Source organism: Astyanax mexicanus, chromosome 2 (genome assembly GCF_023375975.1).
Source record: "Astyanax mexicanus isolate ESR-SI-001 chromosome 2, AstMex3_surface, whole genome shotgun sequence".
Lineage (NCBI taxonomy): Eukaryota > Metazoa > Chordata > Actinopteri > Characiformes > Acestrorhamphidae > Astyanax > Astyanax mexicanus.
In genome coordinates, this window is record NC_064409.1 from 30,366,498 (window position 1) to 30,383,974 (window position 17,477).

Consider the following 17,477-nt stretch of genomic DNA (forward strand, 5'->3'; position numbering starts at 1 on the left):
GAACCAATGAGAGACGGGAACAGAGACATGCAAGTCGAGGAGTGAGCTCTATTTTATCGTAAAAAACTTCATAATAATAACCACTCTACCTATGTTTAAAACAGTGATCAGAGGCAGTGTCTGCGATGTGAGCGTGTGTAGACTGTGTGACATACCGCCGTGGTTAGAATTTATGTCCTGAACTGTAAGCTACAGGCATGCGCAAAGAACCAGCAGAGCCTCGCTGTTCTGTGATTATGAATATATATGTAGTATGTGCACACTCTTTTCTTTAAATCAGGATTATCATGACTTCTCATGCCTCGTCAAACACGAAGACCGCGGCTGCCCACTCCACAAAAATCTCATCTTCTGTTTGTAGAACAGCCCAGAAACGGCACGAAGCACGAATACGGACACCAGTTAAGAAGCGCCATTAATCCGAGATCCTTTATAGCTGAAGAAACGTCTCGGAAAAGCTCCTCAGTTTCTTCATGGGTAAATATACACCAACCAGCATTCTCCCACACTGTCATGTGTGTGGTTCATTTAACATTTATTTAAAAAGGTAATTAATTACAGGTTTTCTCTTAAGGGGCAATTCTGATTTTTTTGTGAGGTTTTTGAGGTTATCGATAAGGAAGAGGGTCGGGGAAAAAAACATTGGTTAGTTTAAAAATAATTTTTGCCATGGTGTTTTGGGCTTCGCCCAGACATTTCAGATTGTTTAAAACATTTTATTATTTCCGTACACACGTACGAACACCTTAAGAGTGACCCTCCATGTAGGGGCGATAGAAGAGCGAGATATAAGCACAACATGAAAAAAGAAGAAAACACCGAGGTTCAGTCCCAAATCACACACTGCTTCCTATGTAGTGTATTGTGCAGGTCGGGAAAATAAAGATTCTTAACCTAAATAGATCATTTTATATTCATACTAGATCAGTGTTTATATAGTTATATGGAATTTGTTGATATACTAATAGAAAGCCTTATGTGACTACGGAGCAAGAAGGTCTTTTTGAGTTTCAGATAGAAATTTGCATTAAGGTGTTAAGTGAGTGTGTACATGCCCAGGCGCAGTCAGTGGCGCTGCTGCAGGGCTTGGGGAACAATGACAGTTAAGGGCTTGGCTCCCGGGGTCCAGAAGCTTGTGGAACTCTGGTATTAAACCTGGATTAAAGATGCACTGTATTATATGAAACTTGGAAAATGAATTACATCCTAAAATTATCTAAATCTAACTTCTATAAATTAATGTGTCTAGATGAAATATAGCTCCAAGGTTATGAAGATACCAATTAGATACATTTCTTGTTTATTTGTATGTGTAACCTATTTACTAATAACCACTAGCCATTGGTATTTTGTTATTTTTATTTACCTATTTATTATATTTTTCTATTTTAAAAAGGAAGATTTTAACAGTAAAGTAGCAGTTAATGTACAATGGGAATATTTGATAAATGAATTATCTAAAAGGAGTGCAGTAAACATTATTGACAGTAAAACAATATTAATGTGAATTTTATTTATTGCAGGTGTCTCCCCAGTTTATATCCCAAAATGACACAGCAGTCAGACGTGGTGGACGTAGGAGGAAGAAGAATCGCCTTCCCACAAACACAATGAACACAACCTCAGCTCTGTCTTTGCATCAGGTCAAAAGAGCAACTGCTGGAAGATACTCTTCTTTGTCATTTAGGACAAGCACATCAGTTTCACAGAGACATCACGGTGCTTTCCACAAAAACACTGCCTCCAGGGCTGGGGAATTACCAAAATCTCAAGATGTGAGGCGTTCTCAAAGTGACAAAACGGGTTCATCTCTCAATCAGAATGAGGTTCCTGAAGAGACTCCTAGACAGGGACCTTCTCTCACCGAAAGGGGGCAGAAAAGAGCTACACCAGATCCTACACTGACCCCCAACAGGACCTCGGAGTGTGTGAAAACACCACTTGAATTCATACATGGAAAAGGGAGCACTGTACGCTCTCATCACAGGCCTGCACAGGAAGCAGAAGACACTAGCTCTTCATTCACTCCTCCCCACGTGGAGACTCCTGAAATACCACACAGTGTGCACTGCCTTTCCTCTCCCGTTCTTTCCATACCATTTTTTACAGATCAGCCAAGCACTCAAAACATGAGTGTGTTAGTGAAAGACACGCCTGAGAGAGACTATGGTTTGAAGGTGACTTGGAGAAGGAGGAAAAAACTAATGAATTTACTTTCAGAACGAGGTCAGCTCTTGGTCAGTGAGGCAATGATCAGCCGGACGTGGTTATAGACTGTCAAAATGATATGCTGTATCACTTGCCTGCAAACTGCACTGTTTAAACGTGTAACATCATTGATAGAAAAAATTAATGCCGCTTAAAATATTACTGTTAATACTATTGTATTTTATAGCTTACATTGGAATATGTTAAGCTGTATTTAAAACACAAATTAAACATTTGTGTACAAACAACTGAGGTCTTTTAATTTGTCGTTTGGTATGTTTTTTTTTTTTTTTTTTTTTTGCTTTTTGTTTACGGAAGCAGCGTATGTAAGGGGTACGCTCCAATTAGAGCGGTAAACTTCCAGCCAGAAAGATGTCTGATGAATTCTGCTAGAGGGCGAAATCCTACGCCCTACCAAGCATGCTAGTTAGTACCGAAGTGAGTATATTGGAACGCAGTACTAAAGGTAGGAGGAGGGGCGACTGGAGTGTGTACCGACGCGTCTGTTGCAGCTTGAATGTGACGGAGATTAGTTTGTAAATTGTTTGTAAAAACGTTGCTGGTAATTTAAACGGATTCGCCATTAGATCACAACACGCAGCTGATTAAGCCGCTATGCGGAGCAGCTCGTCAGCCTCGTGTCGCCTCGGCAGTCCTGCAGCATGTGTGTTGACTCCTCGTGCTGGACTGGTGCACGCTGCCGTCCAACATTTAATGATTACAAAAGATTTTCAAGCAGCATTTGACACGTGTGAGAGGGGACTGGAAAGTTTATTTAGCGCTGAAGATCAAGAAGAGTCGTGGTGGGTGTACTGAAACGTAGCTTCACACTTGCAAGGTTTAGGGTCTCCCAGTTTAGTGGAATACCATACGAATTAATTGGGATTATTGGAGTCTTGTGTAACCATTAGGCCGAGATAAACCGTGGAAAGCTCGCCTTTCCACAGTCGTGCATTACGATCCATATGTTCTTGATAAATCGAATGAGCTGTTGATTTATTGCAGTTATTTCATTGTCGTATCGTGAACTTGAATAAGTAACGACCTATTTAAAATTGGAGCACTAAACAATATGAACATGCATTCATATGAAAATATTATGAGCATCTCTTTGTTACTACTCACACACTTATTTGTGCCACTGATCATATATGATCACTTTGTAGTTCTGTACTTACAGACTAATCCTTAATCTGTTTCTTTGCATACTTTATCCTCCTTTCACCTTGTTCTTCTATTGAAACCAGCACAGAGCTGTTGGGATAACTGTGTTCACTCACTGTTCACTTTATTAGTTGTTTAAAAACTCTTGACAGTAGGGGTCTGACCCACTAATACCAGCACAACACACATTAACACCTCATAAACCCCCACCATGTCAGTGTGTGCAGTGCTGGGAGTTAATCCACCGTCCAAATAACAGCTGCTCTGTGGTGGTCCTGTGGTGTCCTGAGTTTTGAAGATCAGGGTAAAGGGATAATAATTTATGCAATAAAACAAAATGACTACACACTGTAATTTTAGAACTAGAAAGTGTTTCTACATGGTCAGTGGAAATGATAAATCCTACCCATTTAAAATTTCTAGTGTAGAAACAAGGACTGTACAAGTACAACACAAAGTGTACATGTATCCTTTTATTTCTGTATATATTAAATATATATATATATATATATATATATATATATATATATATATATATATATATATAATGTGAATGGCAATCCCACTGATCACATTTAGAGTGGTTCATATGAATTGCATACATGTATTGTGATATTATTACGCATTTAATAAAAAAACAAGAAGCTATTACATGACTGAAATTCCTTAATGATAGAGAGGTACATATACAATAGCAAATTAAAACTGACAATTTTACCATCATAAACCAGTTGATCATCATTATTGAATATTCAATTAAATGCATATTTGTTGACTGGTTGCACTGAATATTAAATAAATTATTGGTATTGTGGACTTTGCATCAGATGACTCAGCATGACTTTTCAAGAATTCTATTTAATTGCGCCAATGTAGGTGTAATTTTACTCAGATCTGTTTGTCTTCATAGTTCCAGACATGGTGAATTGAAGGCATCTTTTTGCATAGTCGGAATTCAAGCTTTGGCTGAGCTTAACCAGTGGCGTGATGTCCTTCAATGGGTCTTACAGCACTATGGGGAAACAGAGAAAATACCTGCCAAGATCATGCAGATGTGGTAAAAGTATTGCTATTGCTTTATGCCCGTTTGTGCTTGTGTTTACTGTTAAAATAGCAATGGAAAAAAACAAATAACTATTATATAATATACTATTACAGCATTCTTTTGTACACCAAAGTGGCTGAGCAGGCAGAAGTGCTGGAAGCAGTCCAAGCTTGGCTGCACTGCCCCAGTAACATGAGCCATTCAGGATACAGCAGTGTAGCAGAGCTTTACATGTTGCACATCCTTCTGCCACTGGGCCAAACCAACATGGCCATACAGCTGCTGGAGGACGAAGTGGGCCAGGCTGCATTTACTGAGGACCAGAGACAGACTGCACTAACTATAGTAGACAATCATAGATCCAAAAGAGAGTCCACTGTGTATCCAAGCCCTGAAAGTGTCTCAGTAGAGGCAGAGACTACTGGCAGAGTTCATACATCCCAAGGTATGTCTCATTAAGTGGTAAAAACAAACACTATTGACAATTTCTCATGAATAGTAATGAAAGTAATAAAGTACTGATCAGTTTTTTACATACATCTATGTCTGTAGATTCTATTATACAATTATTTATTGTAGCCTGTTTATAACTACTTTTAAATACACTGCCCGGCCAAAAAAAAGTTCACACATTCCAATATTTCGTTGGACCACCTTTTAGCATTAATGATGGTAGCGTCTGGCTGCTGCACAAAGCCTTCTCCAGCACATCCCAAAGATTCTCAATGACTCTGTGGTGAACAATCCATACATGGAAATTATGATCTCATGCTCCCTGAATCACTCTTTCACAATTCTGGCCCCATGAATCCTGGTATTGTCATCTTGGAATATGCCCGTACCTCCAGGGAAGAAAAAAATCCATTGATGGAATAACCTGGTCTATATTCAGTATGTTCAGGTAGTCAGCTGACCTCATTCTTTCAGCACATACTGATGCTGAAAGAATGACCTGAATAAAGACCTGATCAACTACAGCACCCCCAAATCATGTACTTAGTTAAATCTAGGTGGCGACTTTTATTTGGTCAGGCAGGCGTATATGTAACAATCTTCAACTCCATACGTAAGTGGAAAGGGGCCACAGTAGGCTCACTTGTCCCCTAATATTACAACCCCAAACCAGGGCTTGTATTTTTCATCATAGCCTTGACACTCAAACTGTGATGCTTGTAAACACTGTAAAATTAACAAGCATTTTATTGTACAAGTAGCTTATTTATTTCCATGCACATTTGTGTTCACCGTCCTTGTCACAGTGGTCAGCTTCTGATTATAGTACCACTGTTAACTGGATATTTTGTCAAGTTTTCAACTTTGCAGTCATATTAAGGCACCTAAACCTTTTGTGCTTTCTATGTATAACGTTGCAGCATACCACTATGCTATGATTATGCCAGTGTCACTAAAAAATCTGCTCATTGGTGAACATATGGTTTATCTGATTATATGAGGAGTAGCTGATGAACAGTGCAGCAAAAGATGGGCCATAGTCAGTAATAGTAAATGTACATCTTTTAAAAATACAGGTGCACTGTACATGTATATGATTTAACTAATTGGAATATCAGTGTCGTTTTTTTTTTATAATTTGTGTGAACACTTCCTAAAGGGTTTTACCTTTTAGGTTCTCTGGTCCAACGGTTAAACGCTCTGGTGAGATTGTTGTACAGAAGTCTTTCTGCAGCCAGCACTAACATCAGGTCCCGTTCTCTTCAAAGAGCTTTTCTGCTTGTGTTCCTGCTATACCTGCTGCTTGTCCGCAATGACCCAGGTAAGAGGACGGGTGTGTACAGCTCCTGTGTGTTCTCAATAACATGTAGCTGGTGGTGTGTGTACACCCAGAATAGCTCAGCTGATTCTGATCTGTTCAAATTGAGCATAAAAAAATTTAATAACTGCTATCGAAACCAACAATGCTTCAAAAGCATTTAATAACAGATCATTCATTTATTTCAACACATTTTTAATCCACAGCTTTGCCCTCAGCCTATCCATGGATCCTTCGCCTGTACAGACTCTTCCAGCAGATGTGGAACACCATGTTCGGACCATATTACAGAGCTTTCTCCTGAAACCTTAAGTAGTTCTCAGCTACGTAAAGAAAAACAACACTGGAAATACCAAAAGAGTAAAAGCTACTGTAACACTCAAGTACACAAATGCTCTTAAGAACTAAACTTGTCAGAAGTGTTTACATGCCATGTCCTAAGATTTGTAAGGTTTATTCCCTATTAATTAAGATGTTTAACCTTCAAGCTGCATTAAACACTTCTTTCGAGTGCATGAAATTTAATGTAATCCTAAGGATCAGCTGTCCAACTTTTATTTTACATTGTTAGCATTTGGCATCCTGTCCTATAACCCTTGTTGGTGTATCATGATAAACGTGTCTGGCCGGGAGTCAAACCCTAGTCTGCAATTTTCAAAGAGGTCTAGAGTTAATATATTCTGTAAGCAGCAGCCTGCAAGCGTGTCATTTATTTAGTTGTGGGGTTAGAGATTAAAGCATTAACTGAGATTAAATGAGTCACCTAACTACTTAAACTAAGTTGTTGTGTGTTGTAGTTTTAAACCATAATTGTTTTAAACTAAACCCACCAATGTGAAACATGCCAATACTGTTGCACTGCTACATGAACTGCAATAGAAATAAAAAATAAATAGATCTGTATTTTTTGTGTGAAGTATGATTTATGGAGCATTTTAGTTTTGTAAACATAAAAGTAAAAATGAAGATTTAAACTTTTCCTATGTAAAGGTCTTTCTTGAGTGGGCTAACAGACTACTTTGATCCTTGTATCGCTGGTTTAAGTCTCAGATCATGCTGCTACATTATCGGCAGATAGAGCCTCAGACAGCATAAATGGCCTTGCCCTATCTGGGTTGGTAGTTTGTGCTCTTTCCCCCATCATTCCTAGGGTAAAATCGGTCAGCACATACATCTGCTAGCTGATGTATCAGAACTACCCAGTAATGCTACATCAGTGGTGGTGTAAAAAAAAAAAAAAAAAGGTGGGAAAAGGGGATGAAATTACAGAGATGCTTAATTTTTTTTGTGATGCAGTCACTTTTAGGGTTGTCACAATATCAGAATTTTGACTTCAGTATCAACTGTTATCATGATTATCGAGACCAAAACGATACTTGAAAGAAGGAATACAAAAAAAAAACAGTAGTAAAATTGTCTGAACATAAAGTCATTTCTGACAGGAATGTCATGCTGCTGTATCAGATTTCTAAACCTGGATTTCTCAAATGTACATACAGGCACCTTGGTCTTTCTGCTTCTTTGAAGGATTTATTATAATTTCTGTGTCTGTGTGGCACAGATGTAATGGTAGCCTGACTGTATGAAGTTGAAGGGGTGGCAGAATTTAAGTTCTGAATAAGGAAAATAAAGTAATGTTAAGTTAATTTGAACATTCATTGCTCCATTTTATTAATCACCATTTTACAGTTTTAAATAAGCCCTTTCTCAATGTAACAATCAAGCAGGCTACGTGCCTGACATCCAATTTGCAATGGAAACGCACAAACGTGAACATCTTGAGTTTACATGGAAAGACGGTTGACTAGCATGTCCCTGACGCTTTAACAGTTGGATTAGCAGTCGCTAGTAAATCTTAGTAAAGCTACACAGTATGTAGCTCCACTAACCTCTCCACTTCTCAGCTCTCTGTAGAGAGCAGGGTGCTCGTCCGCCAAATGCTGAGCTTGTGCTTGGGTTTCCTCCTTTTAAAAAATGATAAAAAATGTAACATTTATTTACCAGTTGTGTAATATTGTTAATGTTTGAGTGTGAAATATATTTATATTTATATATGATTTAATGTTTATTATTATTGTAGGTATGTGACTAAATATTTTACATTTAAAATTTTGTTCTAGAAATCAGGTCAGAAAACATCTGAATGGTTAAACAATGGTTTGAACAGAGCTGTGGATGCAAAAACACAGCTTTTAAAAGATCTAGTTTTATCTCCAGCACTAACCCAGCACACCTACTGTAGCTACATTTTATAAATAAGGGTCAAAAACACACATTCACACACGATGCTCTAAGGATGTACTGAGAGACTTTTTGTGTTAAAGTGAGAAACTTATGAGAAAGTGCTGTAAGGAACTTCTTTTACACAGACTTTTGGGTTAACAGATTCACTTATTTTATTGTTATATTTTTGCTACATCTTTTTTTTCTGACTTATACCTGCTGTCAACACTAGCTATATGTTTCCCAGTGTGGGACTAAACAGATGAGCTTATCTTAATGAGTGAGCTAATCTGTATCAGTAACAGAACAGCAGTGGGGTCTTTTAAACACTCCATCAGCTCATGAAATAACATTAGCATTAAAATGCTGATATTTTAATGGAGATCTGTGTGACTCTTGTCTACAGAAGACTAAAAGATTTTACCGGAGATGGAGTCGCCCAGCATGTTTTACACGTTATCTTGTTTTTCGCAATGTCAAAGGAGAAATATATGTTCTCTTCTCTTTCTATCTGCTGACACTGTCGAGTTAGCTTCCAGTCCAGCCCCATAAGTAACGACCATAGACATCATATACATTTACATATCTATGGTAACGACAGTTCACAGGTGAGTCTGTCCTCCCGGGTTTTGTTTCTGACCACGCTGCTGCAGAAGAGAGCAGAAGAGAAGGGTAGGTACTGATTGGTTGACTACCCCGCTTGTCCCGCCCCTCCACCTTCGCTAGTGGTGATTGGATCTCTTCCTAAAACTGGTCCCTACCTTTTACAAAACTAAATCAGCTCTGATTGGATGATAGTCTCGTTTTTATTTTTTTCATGCTGGTTTTATTTAGTTATCGCCTCGTTTCCGTCTTGAAAAATTTTAACACTGGATTTGCTCTGGAAAAAAATTGTAACACAGTTTGTAAACTGTTATACACTAGTTATAGTAATAGTAATTAATACTCAATTGGGATGCACCCGAGGGTAAAGAAAACACAGGAACCTAATTTGAAAGTATTTGCCTAGAGGTGAAACTTTGAAAGGAACAGTTTTACTTTGTTATACTGCATCTAATAAAAGCTGGTATTTTAATACTCAATCACCAAGCTTTATTTTGATAGGCGAAGTTGTATTTCATTTTATTTTTATATACATTTTATAAACAAAATTACATACCATCACCATACACATGATTTAAGTATGCTTTTTAAATTATTCTATAATATCTCTGCATAAATAAACCTTGCAAGCCAAGCTGGCTACAAGTTGTTTACAAGGATGAACCATTCGTCAACAAGCTGTGAGCTATCCTGGTAATGTTTCAACATTCCTGTACAGAGCTGAGCAGAAACCCGAGGGAGAAATGAAAGTGAAACTGTAGTGTTTAGCAGGAACACCGCAGTGCTGGAGGACACAGGGTTGGGTCTGTTGTTTTATCGTCTGCAGGGAAACATAGTTTGAAGACGGATTAAGCGCAACGGCGGGTCAGCCTTTCTTTTTCTTCATTATTCCGCTTTACAAACATTACTGTTAGCAGCAGCACATCGCTAAAGGTGGGTAAACAAATGGCAGACAGACAGAAGACAGACATTTTCTGCCTGTGAGAGAAACGCATATGTGGGGTTCCTTGTTTGTACTTTTGTTTTAGGTTTTCGTTATGAAATAAACAATACCAATTTTGGCATTATGCAGTTATAAAATCTTAACTAAAACTAATTGGACGAGGCTGATGTTGTATTTTTTTTATTATTATTATTCTTTATTTAACCAGGCAAGACATTAAGAACACTTTCTTATTTACAATGGCAGACTGGTAAAATATACAATATGTCATTAAATGTATATAAACAATGTTGCATCACTTATTTTCTCCAGTTTTACTCACAACATGAACTTGCTGTTCTAGTGTAATTCATAATTATTTTACTTCTTAAGTACGTTATAGTCTCCTGCATTGGTATGCCATGTTGACAATTAATTTAAGAGTAAAAAACATCAGCTTGGATCAGGCTAATTCCAGGTTTTCCTTTAAGTAGGAGAGTAGAACTGTTCATCTAATGCGTAATTGTTCTGGCCCAAGATAAAACAAAGTCCTTCAAAATCACACATTAGTATTTTTTTTGCACAATGCACAATGGCTCAGTGTGCCATGAATTCAATTATTTTTACAGTGTAAAATCAGCTTGGGCCAGGCTAATTCCAAGTTTTCCTTAAAGTAGGAGACTAGAGTTCTATTTCCTACTTAAAAAGTGAAAGAATTATGAATTACACCAAACAGCAAATTTATGTTGAAAATAAAACTGGAGAAATTAAGTTATGAAACTGTGTGTATATAAAATTACATGTAATGACATATTGTATATTAACAAAGTTAGTAAAGTGCCGCTTTCCTTCATTATATCTTTTTAAGTATTAGTCTATGAGGTGTTTAATATAATCTGCGCAGCAGCATGTTTGTGTGAACACTCCCTTTAGTTCAGTGAAGCGGAGGCTGCAAATAAGAAGCTAAACAAATCTGGATCTGCAAAAATCCAACTAACTTTATCCTTGTTTGAATTGGTGCGTTTGTAAGTTACCTGCTAAAAGACCCAGTTTAGGACAAGCTGGCCCTGCAGAATGCTACCCTATGTTGGTAGGCTATCTCGTTATCTAGTTGATTAGCTTCATGCATCCAATTTATCGAGGTCTCTCTCGTGGGCTCCCCCTAGCAGTGCGCAGTTCAGTTCTGATAAAGATGGGGTGGGTCTAAGTGGACAGTCTCCCTGTAAACCGGCTGTGGCTTTAACAGATAATTTCTTATCCCCATCCCAATCTGTCTCACAGAGCCCTCTAGTGGAAGAAAGGTGTAATATCTGACATAGGAAGCTATGATAGGTGGTTGCTGTTTGATCACATATTTTGGTGTAGTATCCTAGGTGGTTGCTAAAGTGTTACTAGATGGTAATGTGATGTGTGTGTGTGTGTGTGCAATGTGGGTGATGTGGAATGTGCAGTGTTTGTAGTGTAGTGTTTGTGTGGTGTTAATGTCATGCTGGGAAGTGTACAGTGTGTGGTAAGGTGTGAGCTGGTTACTACCAGACCTGTAGAATCAATAAATCACTTAAATAGAACCTGTCTGACAACATGAAGCAGCTACAGATCTCAAAAAGCAACACATTAATGACCTGTTCTAAAGAAATTCAAAAACAGATGAAAAAACAAAGTCACTGATTCCAGCTTACCAAAGTAAGCGCTATTATTCACAACATGGAACTCTGGTAAACCTTCCCAGGAGTGACTGGCCGACCAGAATTATTCCAAAAAGGCATGAACAACTCATCTACGAGGTCACAAAAAAAAACACAAAAGAACAACATTTAAAGAACTGGAGGTCTCACTTGCCTCAGTTAAGTTCAGTGTTAATGTTTCAAAAATATGGTAGAGACTGGTTGAAAAGGGTAGCCAAGAAAGAGGTCCAAGGCAAAAAACACTGCTGACCAAAAAGAACATAATGTCCTATTTCAAATTTGCCAAAAAAAAACATCTTGATGATCACCAGGCCTTGAGTAAATATTCTTTGGACTAACCTGACAAAAATAACCTTTTGGAAAGTGTGTGCCCGGTACATGTGCCAAAAAACTAACATCATTGTAGAAAAAGAACATCATACTGAATGTAAAACATGATGGTGGGGCTGCTTTGCTTCTTCAGGGCCTGGACGACGTGCTGTAATAGATGGAACCAGGAATTCTGCTGTTTACCAGAAAATCCTGAAGGAAAATGTCCGACCATCTGTTCGTGCCCTCCAGCTTAGGCATACTTGGGTTCTGCAGCAAGACAATGACGCAAAACACACAAACAAGTCCACCTCTAAATAGCTCCAAAAAATTAACTAGTCAAAGTTTTTTAACAGCACGTTTATGCTTAAAAACCCTCCAATGTGATAAAACAATTCTTTACAGAACAGTGAGTCTAAAATTCCTCCACAGAGATGTGAAAGACTCGTCGCCAGTTAGGGGTAAAGCTTGATTGCAGTTGTTGCCGCCAAGAGTGGCACAACTAAGTTAGTTGGTCAGGTTTAGGGGGCAGACACTTTTACACAGAGCTAGAAAGGTTTGGATAGTTTTGTTTTTTTTTAATAAATTAAATTATCATTTAAAAAAGTGTTTGTATTAACTCAGGTTATCTTTGTCTAATATAAAAGTTTGTTTGATAATCGGAAAAATATCAGTATGACAAAAAAGCAAAAACTAAAGAAATCTATAGGGGACAAATATATTTTCATGCCACTGTATATGGGGGTATAGAGCTGTCAGAAGAAAAGAATAAATGTTCAGAATTTCTTTGGTATTTCTTATTTGCATTTTTATTTATTTATTTTTCTTTTCTAGTGAATGGGAATTTCTTGCACAAGGAGTGCAATGTATGTGTACTGCAGGTCCCTAGGTAAGTAGTTTCACAACATAGATATGAGTGTAACAGTTGCATATTTTCTTAGATTTTGCCCATATTTTCTGTTAAATCCTGCTAAACTTTGTAATTGGCAATTTTAAATGCCTTTTACTTAGGATGAACATCTATAAATAGGTTACTATGCTAAATTACACACTTTTAACAAATTTTGCTGATATCAGCCTGACAGCAATACCTATTATCAAAAAGATGATTAGTCATTTAGCAGAATTTAGCGGAAGTGACAAACACTAAGCATATGTTTACACTGAATGGTTAACAAGTACCGCTATTTAAACTTACAGCAGTTAGAGGGCTTTCGAACTGTGGTCTGTCATGCTGTATAAATGCTCTGCTCCAGTCCTTCTCAGCCACTCCAGAGTTGTTCAACTTGCTCAACAGGTATGTAGCATTTTTGCTGTGCTAAATTAGCTCCAGTAAGTGAATCAAAGTTTTTTAAAGTGGTTTGTGTTTTTTTAGATGGCTGCCTCCTGATGATTTTAGAGACCACTGCAATGTTCCCCTAGAACTTAAAAGTGTGTTGTATGCCATGAGGGACCAATTGCAGCCCGCCCCTCATCGAGACTTCTTGAACTGCCTTCACCATAACTCCATTCATTGTATGTAATCATATCTTTTATTTACATAAATTCATCTCAAAGCCAGCTCCAATAATGTGTATGATATACTGAACCACTGTATTTTAAATAGCCTAAATTTCTCTCAGCCTCTGGGCTCCTCAATCTGGTCAATAGCCGATGTACAGAAAGAGAGGTATAGACATTGTGAAGCTGTGATCTGTTATATGTAAAATGATTTTATGAATAAATGGAGTATATTTGGTGTAGGTTTTACTCAACATGATGCTGATGAAGTCTTCCACATCATCCTCAACCTCATTAAGAAGCAGATGCCTGACCAAGATCTGGTGGGTTTTTAATCCTGTATTATAAACTAGTGTCATGAAAAAGAATATCTGTGGTTGAATTTCTCCTTCTGGATTTTAAAACAACACATGATCTGAAAACTATTTTAAAGCAGATTTAAAGACTTTAATGTTTTTGTACCCATTTTTATCAGGCTGCAGAAATCCACAATCTTTTCAAGATTGTGATGGAAGGACAAATAAAGTGTTTAAAATGTGCATATGTACATCATATCCCAAACTTCTCACTCAGCCTCCCTTTACATCTCAGTGAGCAGAACAACACTCTGGTAAGACAACCCTGAGACTGTGCTCTCTGAAATACACTAGGCATATAATTCTGCCAAAAGCATTTTGTTGTGTAGCCATGAGTTCATCTACTAGTATTTAAGCTTGTGTTCTGCATAGCCACTGTTGTTGCTGAGGTCAAAATAATAATAATAATAATAATAATAATAATAATAATAATAATAACTGTATATTTATAATGGGCTTTTCTAAAGACCCAAAGCGCTACATAAAATTAGTAAAATAAACAACAACAAAATAAACAAAAACACTTAACCACTCTTAAATGTTAAAGAAAAAATATGAGTTTTAAGTAATTTTTTAAAACAGTCCAAGGTAGGAGCACTTTTAATGACCTCAGGGAGAGCATTCCACAATCGTGGCGCTCTAAAAGAAAATGCTCTCTCTCCCATCCTTTTGAGCTTACAGATAGGCTCCTGTAATGTCCAAGGGCTAACAGAGCGAAGATTGCGTGAGGGAGTGTAAAACTTCACCAGATCACAAAGATAGACCGGAGCAGTCCCATGTACCACCTTAAAAGTTAGAATAAGAGTCTTAAAATCAATTCGTACTCAGACAGGGAGCCAGTGAAGTTTCTTTAGTACAGGAGTGATGTGGCATCATTATTGTACAGTAAAACAGTTTCCCAAACACGGATTAGGCCTATTCTTGGACTATACAGCATTTAAAATGGAGATTTCCCATCGAAAGCAAAATTTAGTTTTGATACCTGTCAGGAAAAGTAACCTTATATTTCCAATTGTTAGTGAACACTCATTTAAAAACTTTAAACAAAACATAACAAATAAAAAAGCTACGCAAAAAATCTGAATGATTTGTATTGTTTAACCCAATAAACCTTTGGAGGTAGATTTTCTGCTGTTTAGTATAAGACTAGGCCTAATTGGTGGTTAAATGATGTGTTTATGAGGTGTTATTTGTTTGACATTGATCACTGTAATAGTGCATTCTATTTTGACCTAATCTGTGTCTGTATTATCTTTCAGGAGCAATGTATTCAAGCTTTCTTTAAGATGCAACCATTGGATGGCAGTGAACAATTCTGGTGTGATAGATGTGATGAGAAAAGGCCAGTTGCTCAGGTGCTCCAACTGATAAACAAACACATTATTGTTATTATCCATTAGCAAATTACAGCCAGCAATTTAACATCCACTTTAGGTTTAAAAACCTTTAGGTTTTTAACACACAGAAAACAAAATCTAGAAGTTGATCTGCTCAAACAGATCTACAGATCAGTGACAAATCAAATGAAAAATTAGGGCTTTGGTCACAAAGAGCCATCAGAGCATCTGTGTAGGGCCTTGGCACAGACCCTACAGAATTCTGTTCTCTTCTTTCTGAAAAAGACCACCACCATAAGGATATATTTTTTATTGTATACAAAAATAAGTGTTTAATAAGTGTATAAAATACCATGACAGAAAAATACTGGTCATTCTGTTTGAACAAATGTTGGTTCACCAGCTGGTCAACCAGTTTGTTCTCAGTATAGACAAGCTTGTTATGCTAGTTGTCAAGCTTGGTATGGTTTTTAAAAGTCACCTAGATCATTCCTTGACATTTTGATGAAGTGTTTGTGTTTGTTTGTATCCTACAGAGAATGGTAGGATATTTATTGATTTATTGTATTATGCAGTACAAATGTCTGGAACCATCTGATGTCAATTAGTGCTGTCATTGAAGTTAAATATGTAAAATAATTACAAAAAGTATACGTTTCTAGAAGAATGTCTGGAATGTTTCTATATAATGGCTATAAAATATTCAGTAATCTATATGTAAAGTGTTTAATTATATAACCCATGTGGGCATTGACATTGTTATGGGCCACAATGATAAAGATATTACTGTTGTTTGTATAAAGATTCCACCTCATTGCATTTTAAGTCTTAAATTAGCAACTGCATCCACATTTCCTTCTTTTACAGGGATTAAAGATTGTTTCATTGCCATCCATTCTGTGCATTCACCTAAAGAGGTTCAGAAATGACAGTGGCTCCATCAGGAAGCTGAACTGCAGGGTCACATTCCCAGAATCCTTCAGTACAGACATTTTGACAGAGCATGCAACAGAAAATATGGTGTGTTACTCATGTTTGTCATTTTTTTTTGTCACACAGATTAAAGTGATACTCTCCATGTATTTTTTTTTTGTTGAAGACCACCTGAAAAAAAATGTCACCTGTTTTTTTCAGCTTAAGGGTATGTACACACTGTATGCAGTTATAGTGCATTCTGGATCTACTCACTTTGGACACTACACTGCATACATCTGTTCCCCAAAGGACTGTACATGGTATTACACTGATGATAGCCATGTGCGTCAGGTAAGATTATTCCACCTGAACTGTAAAATAAATCCAGCAGAGGAAACAGAATTCTCAGAAAATAATAATTTTGTGTGCAACACTTGCAGGCAAGCTGGAAGGATGTTCAGCAGACATATGAAGGGAGGTAGGAGTACAATTTTAATTATTGTTAGACCCACTGCTTGAAGTAAAAATCCTCTTATTTACCAGTGTTACACAGGGGTGCCCGCCACAAGCACTGGTCAGATCTATTCAAAACTTCAGTGAAGTCATGTTTTTTATGATTTTATGATTGAACATGTTTTCTCGCTATTTTTTAGATCTGGTACTGCATACATGCTGTTATACAGGAGAAGCAGCTCAGAGGCATTACAAGATTCCCCAGAATAAATTTTGGAGTACCTCATCATCTCCCTTCTGAACACCTTATTTTAGTACTTGCGCTTGTATTATATTTTTAATGAGATATATTTTAATAAATTGTTGGGGTTGTGGGCCACTTATATTCATAGAAGTTTTTTTTTAACATGCAGTGTAATATATTTTTGTGACAGGAAATGAGAAAAAATGTATTCCTCTGCTAAATATGTATCACAAAATAAAAGATGTTAGTATTCCTGATAATGTGTCTTGTATGTATGTGTTGACTATTAAGTTATTTATTAATTTATTATAATTAAAGTATGATATTAAAATTTACAATACTGAGAATATGGTCATGTCTATCAACAGTGTTCCATATAAATTGTGTCTCTGTTGCAAAAAGTGATTAAAACAGAGTTAGGTAAAGATATATAAAATAACGATTCCAAATAATACAGGCATCAAATTCAAAATGATTGAATATTACAAAACCAAACAATATAACAAAAAACAATAAAGTTTATCAGTTTGAACATTAAATATATTGTCTTTGAAATGTATTAAATGGAACATAGGTTGAAAAGATAAAAAAGTTTTTATTCATGTTTTTCAAAAAGTCCCAAATTAACTAGAATTGGGATTGTATATTAGGCAGACACATTAAAATTATATTTCTTCGCATGGTTGATTTTGAAAAACATTTTTTACAAATATATTTTAAAGATATTAATGACTTGTTCTTT

The 17,477-nt window shown here is 36.8% G+C and overlaps 3 protein-coding genes across 5 annotated transcripts; all 3 read left to right on the forward strand.

Annotated features, from left to right (window-relative positions):
- The first annotated feature begins 31 nt into the window (after window positions 1-31).
- Window positions 32-2,470, forward strand: rhno1 (RAD9-HUS1-RAD1 interacting nuclear orphan 1). Its single transcript, XM_049475123.1, has 2 exons — window positions 32-477; window positions 1,524-2,470. Exons 1-2 carry the CDS (start codon window positions 298-300, stop codon window positions 2,271-2,273), a joined length of 930 nt encoding a protein of 309 aa, XP_049331080.1. The 5' UTR covers window positions 32-297; the 3' UTR covers window positions 2,274-2,470.
- A 196-nt stretch (window positions 2,471-2,666) lies between these two features.
- pex26 (peroxisomal biogenesis factor 26) lies at window positions 2,667-7,091 on the forward strand. Of its 2 annotated transcripts, none has more exons than XM_049475124.1 (5): window positions 2,667-3,011; window positions 4,283-4,429; window positions 4,531-4,862; window positions 6,030-6,191; window positions 6,395-7,091. In XM_049475124.1, the coding sequence occupies exons 1-5, from the start codon at window positions 2,824-2,826 to the stop codon at window positions 6,490-6,492; spliced, it is 927 nt and encodes a 308-aa protein (XP_049331081.1). In that variant the 5' UTR covers window positions 2,667-2,823; the 3' UTR covers window positions 6,493-7,091. The 2 variants fall into 2 exon arrangements, with proteins under 2 accessions (XP_049331081.1, XP_049331082.1); XM_049475125.1 differs by having other exon boundaries at window positions 2,669-3,011; window positions 6,045-6,191.
- Window positions 7,092-9,639: 2,548 nt separating this feature from the next.
- Window positions 9,640-16,992, forward strand: usp18 (ubiquitin specific peptidase 18). 2 transcript variants are annotated; one of them, XM_049475122.1, is made up of 11 exons: window positions 9,640-9,947; window positions 12,765-12,819; window positions 13,131-13,227; window positions 13,306-13,445; window positions 13,674-13,753; window positions 13,906-14,040; window positions 15,046-15,141; window positions 15,991-16,143; window positions 16,258-16,389; window positions 16,479-16,516; window positions 16,692-16,992. In XM_049475122.1, the coding sequence occupies exons 2-11, from the start codon at window positions 12,768-12,770 to the stop codon at window positions 16,759-16,761; spliced, it is 993 nt and encodes a 330-aa protein (XP_049331079.1). In that variant the 5' UTR covers window positions 9,640-9,947; window positions 12,765-12,767; the 3' UTR covers window positions 16,762-16,992. The 2 variants fall into 2 exon arrangements, with proteins under 2 accessions (XP_049331079.1, XP_049331078.1); XM_049475121.1 differs by having other exon boundaries at window positions 9,640-9,878.
- The last annotated feature ends 485 nt before the right edge of the window (window positions 16,993-17,477 follow it).

What these genes read in the sequence shown, in the direction of transcription:
- rhno1 (XM_049475123.1), top strand. Translation starts at nt 298, where the DNA reads ATGCCTCGTCAAACACGAAGACCGCGGCTGCCCACTCCACAAAAATCT. An exon ending in GCTCCTCAGTTTCTTCATGG is followed by an intron (nt 478 to 1,523) that starts GTAAATATACAC and finishes TATTTATTGCAG; the next exon opens with GTGTCTCCCCAGTTTATATC.
- pex26 (XM_049475124.1), top strand. Translation starts at nt 2,824, where the DNA reads ATGCGGAGCAGCTCGTCAGCCTCGTGTCGCCTCGGCAGTCCTGCAGCA. An exon ending in GAAGATCAAGAAGAGTCGTG is followed by an intron (nt 3,012 to 4,282) that starts GTGGGTGTACTG and finishes TTGTCTTCATAG; the next exon opens with TTCCAGACATGGTGAATTGA. An exon ending in GCTTGTCCGCAATGACCCAG is followed by an intron (nt 6,192 to 6,394) that starts GTAAGAGGACGG and finishes TTTAATCCACAG; the next exon opens with CTTTGCCCTCAGCCTATCCA.
- usp18 (XM_049475122.1), top strand. Translation starts at nt 12,768, where the DNA reads ATGGGAATTTCTTGCACAAGGAGTGCAATGTATGTGTACTGCAGGTCC. An exon ending in TTGTTCAACTTGCTCAACAG is followed by an intron (nt 13,228 to 13,305) that starts GTATGTAGCATT and finishes GTGTTTTTTTAG; the next exon opens with ATGGCTGCCTCCTGATGATT. An exon ending in GTGAGCAGAACAACACTCTG is followed by an intron (nt 14,041 to 15,045) that starts GTAAGACAACCC and finishes ATTATCTTTCAG; the next exon opens with GAGCAATGTATTCAAGCTTT.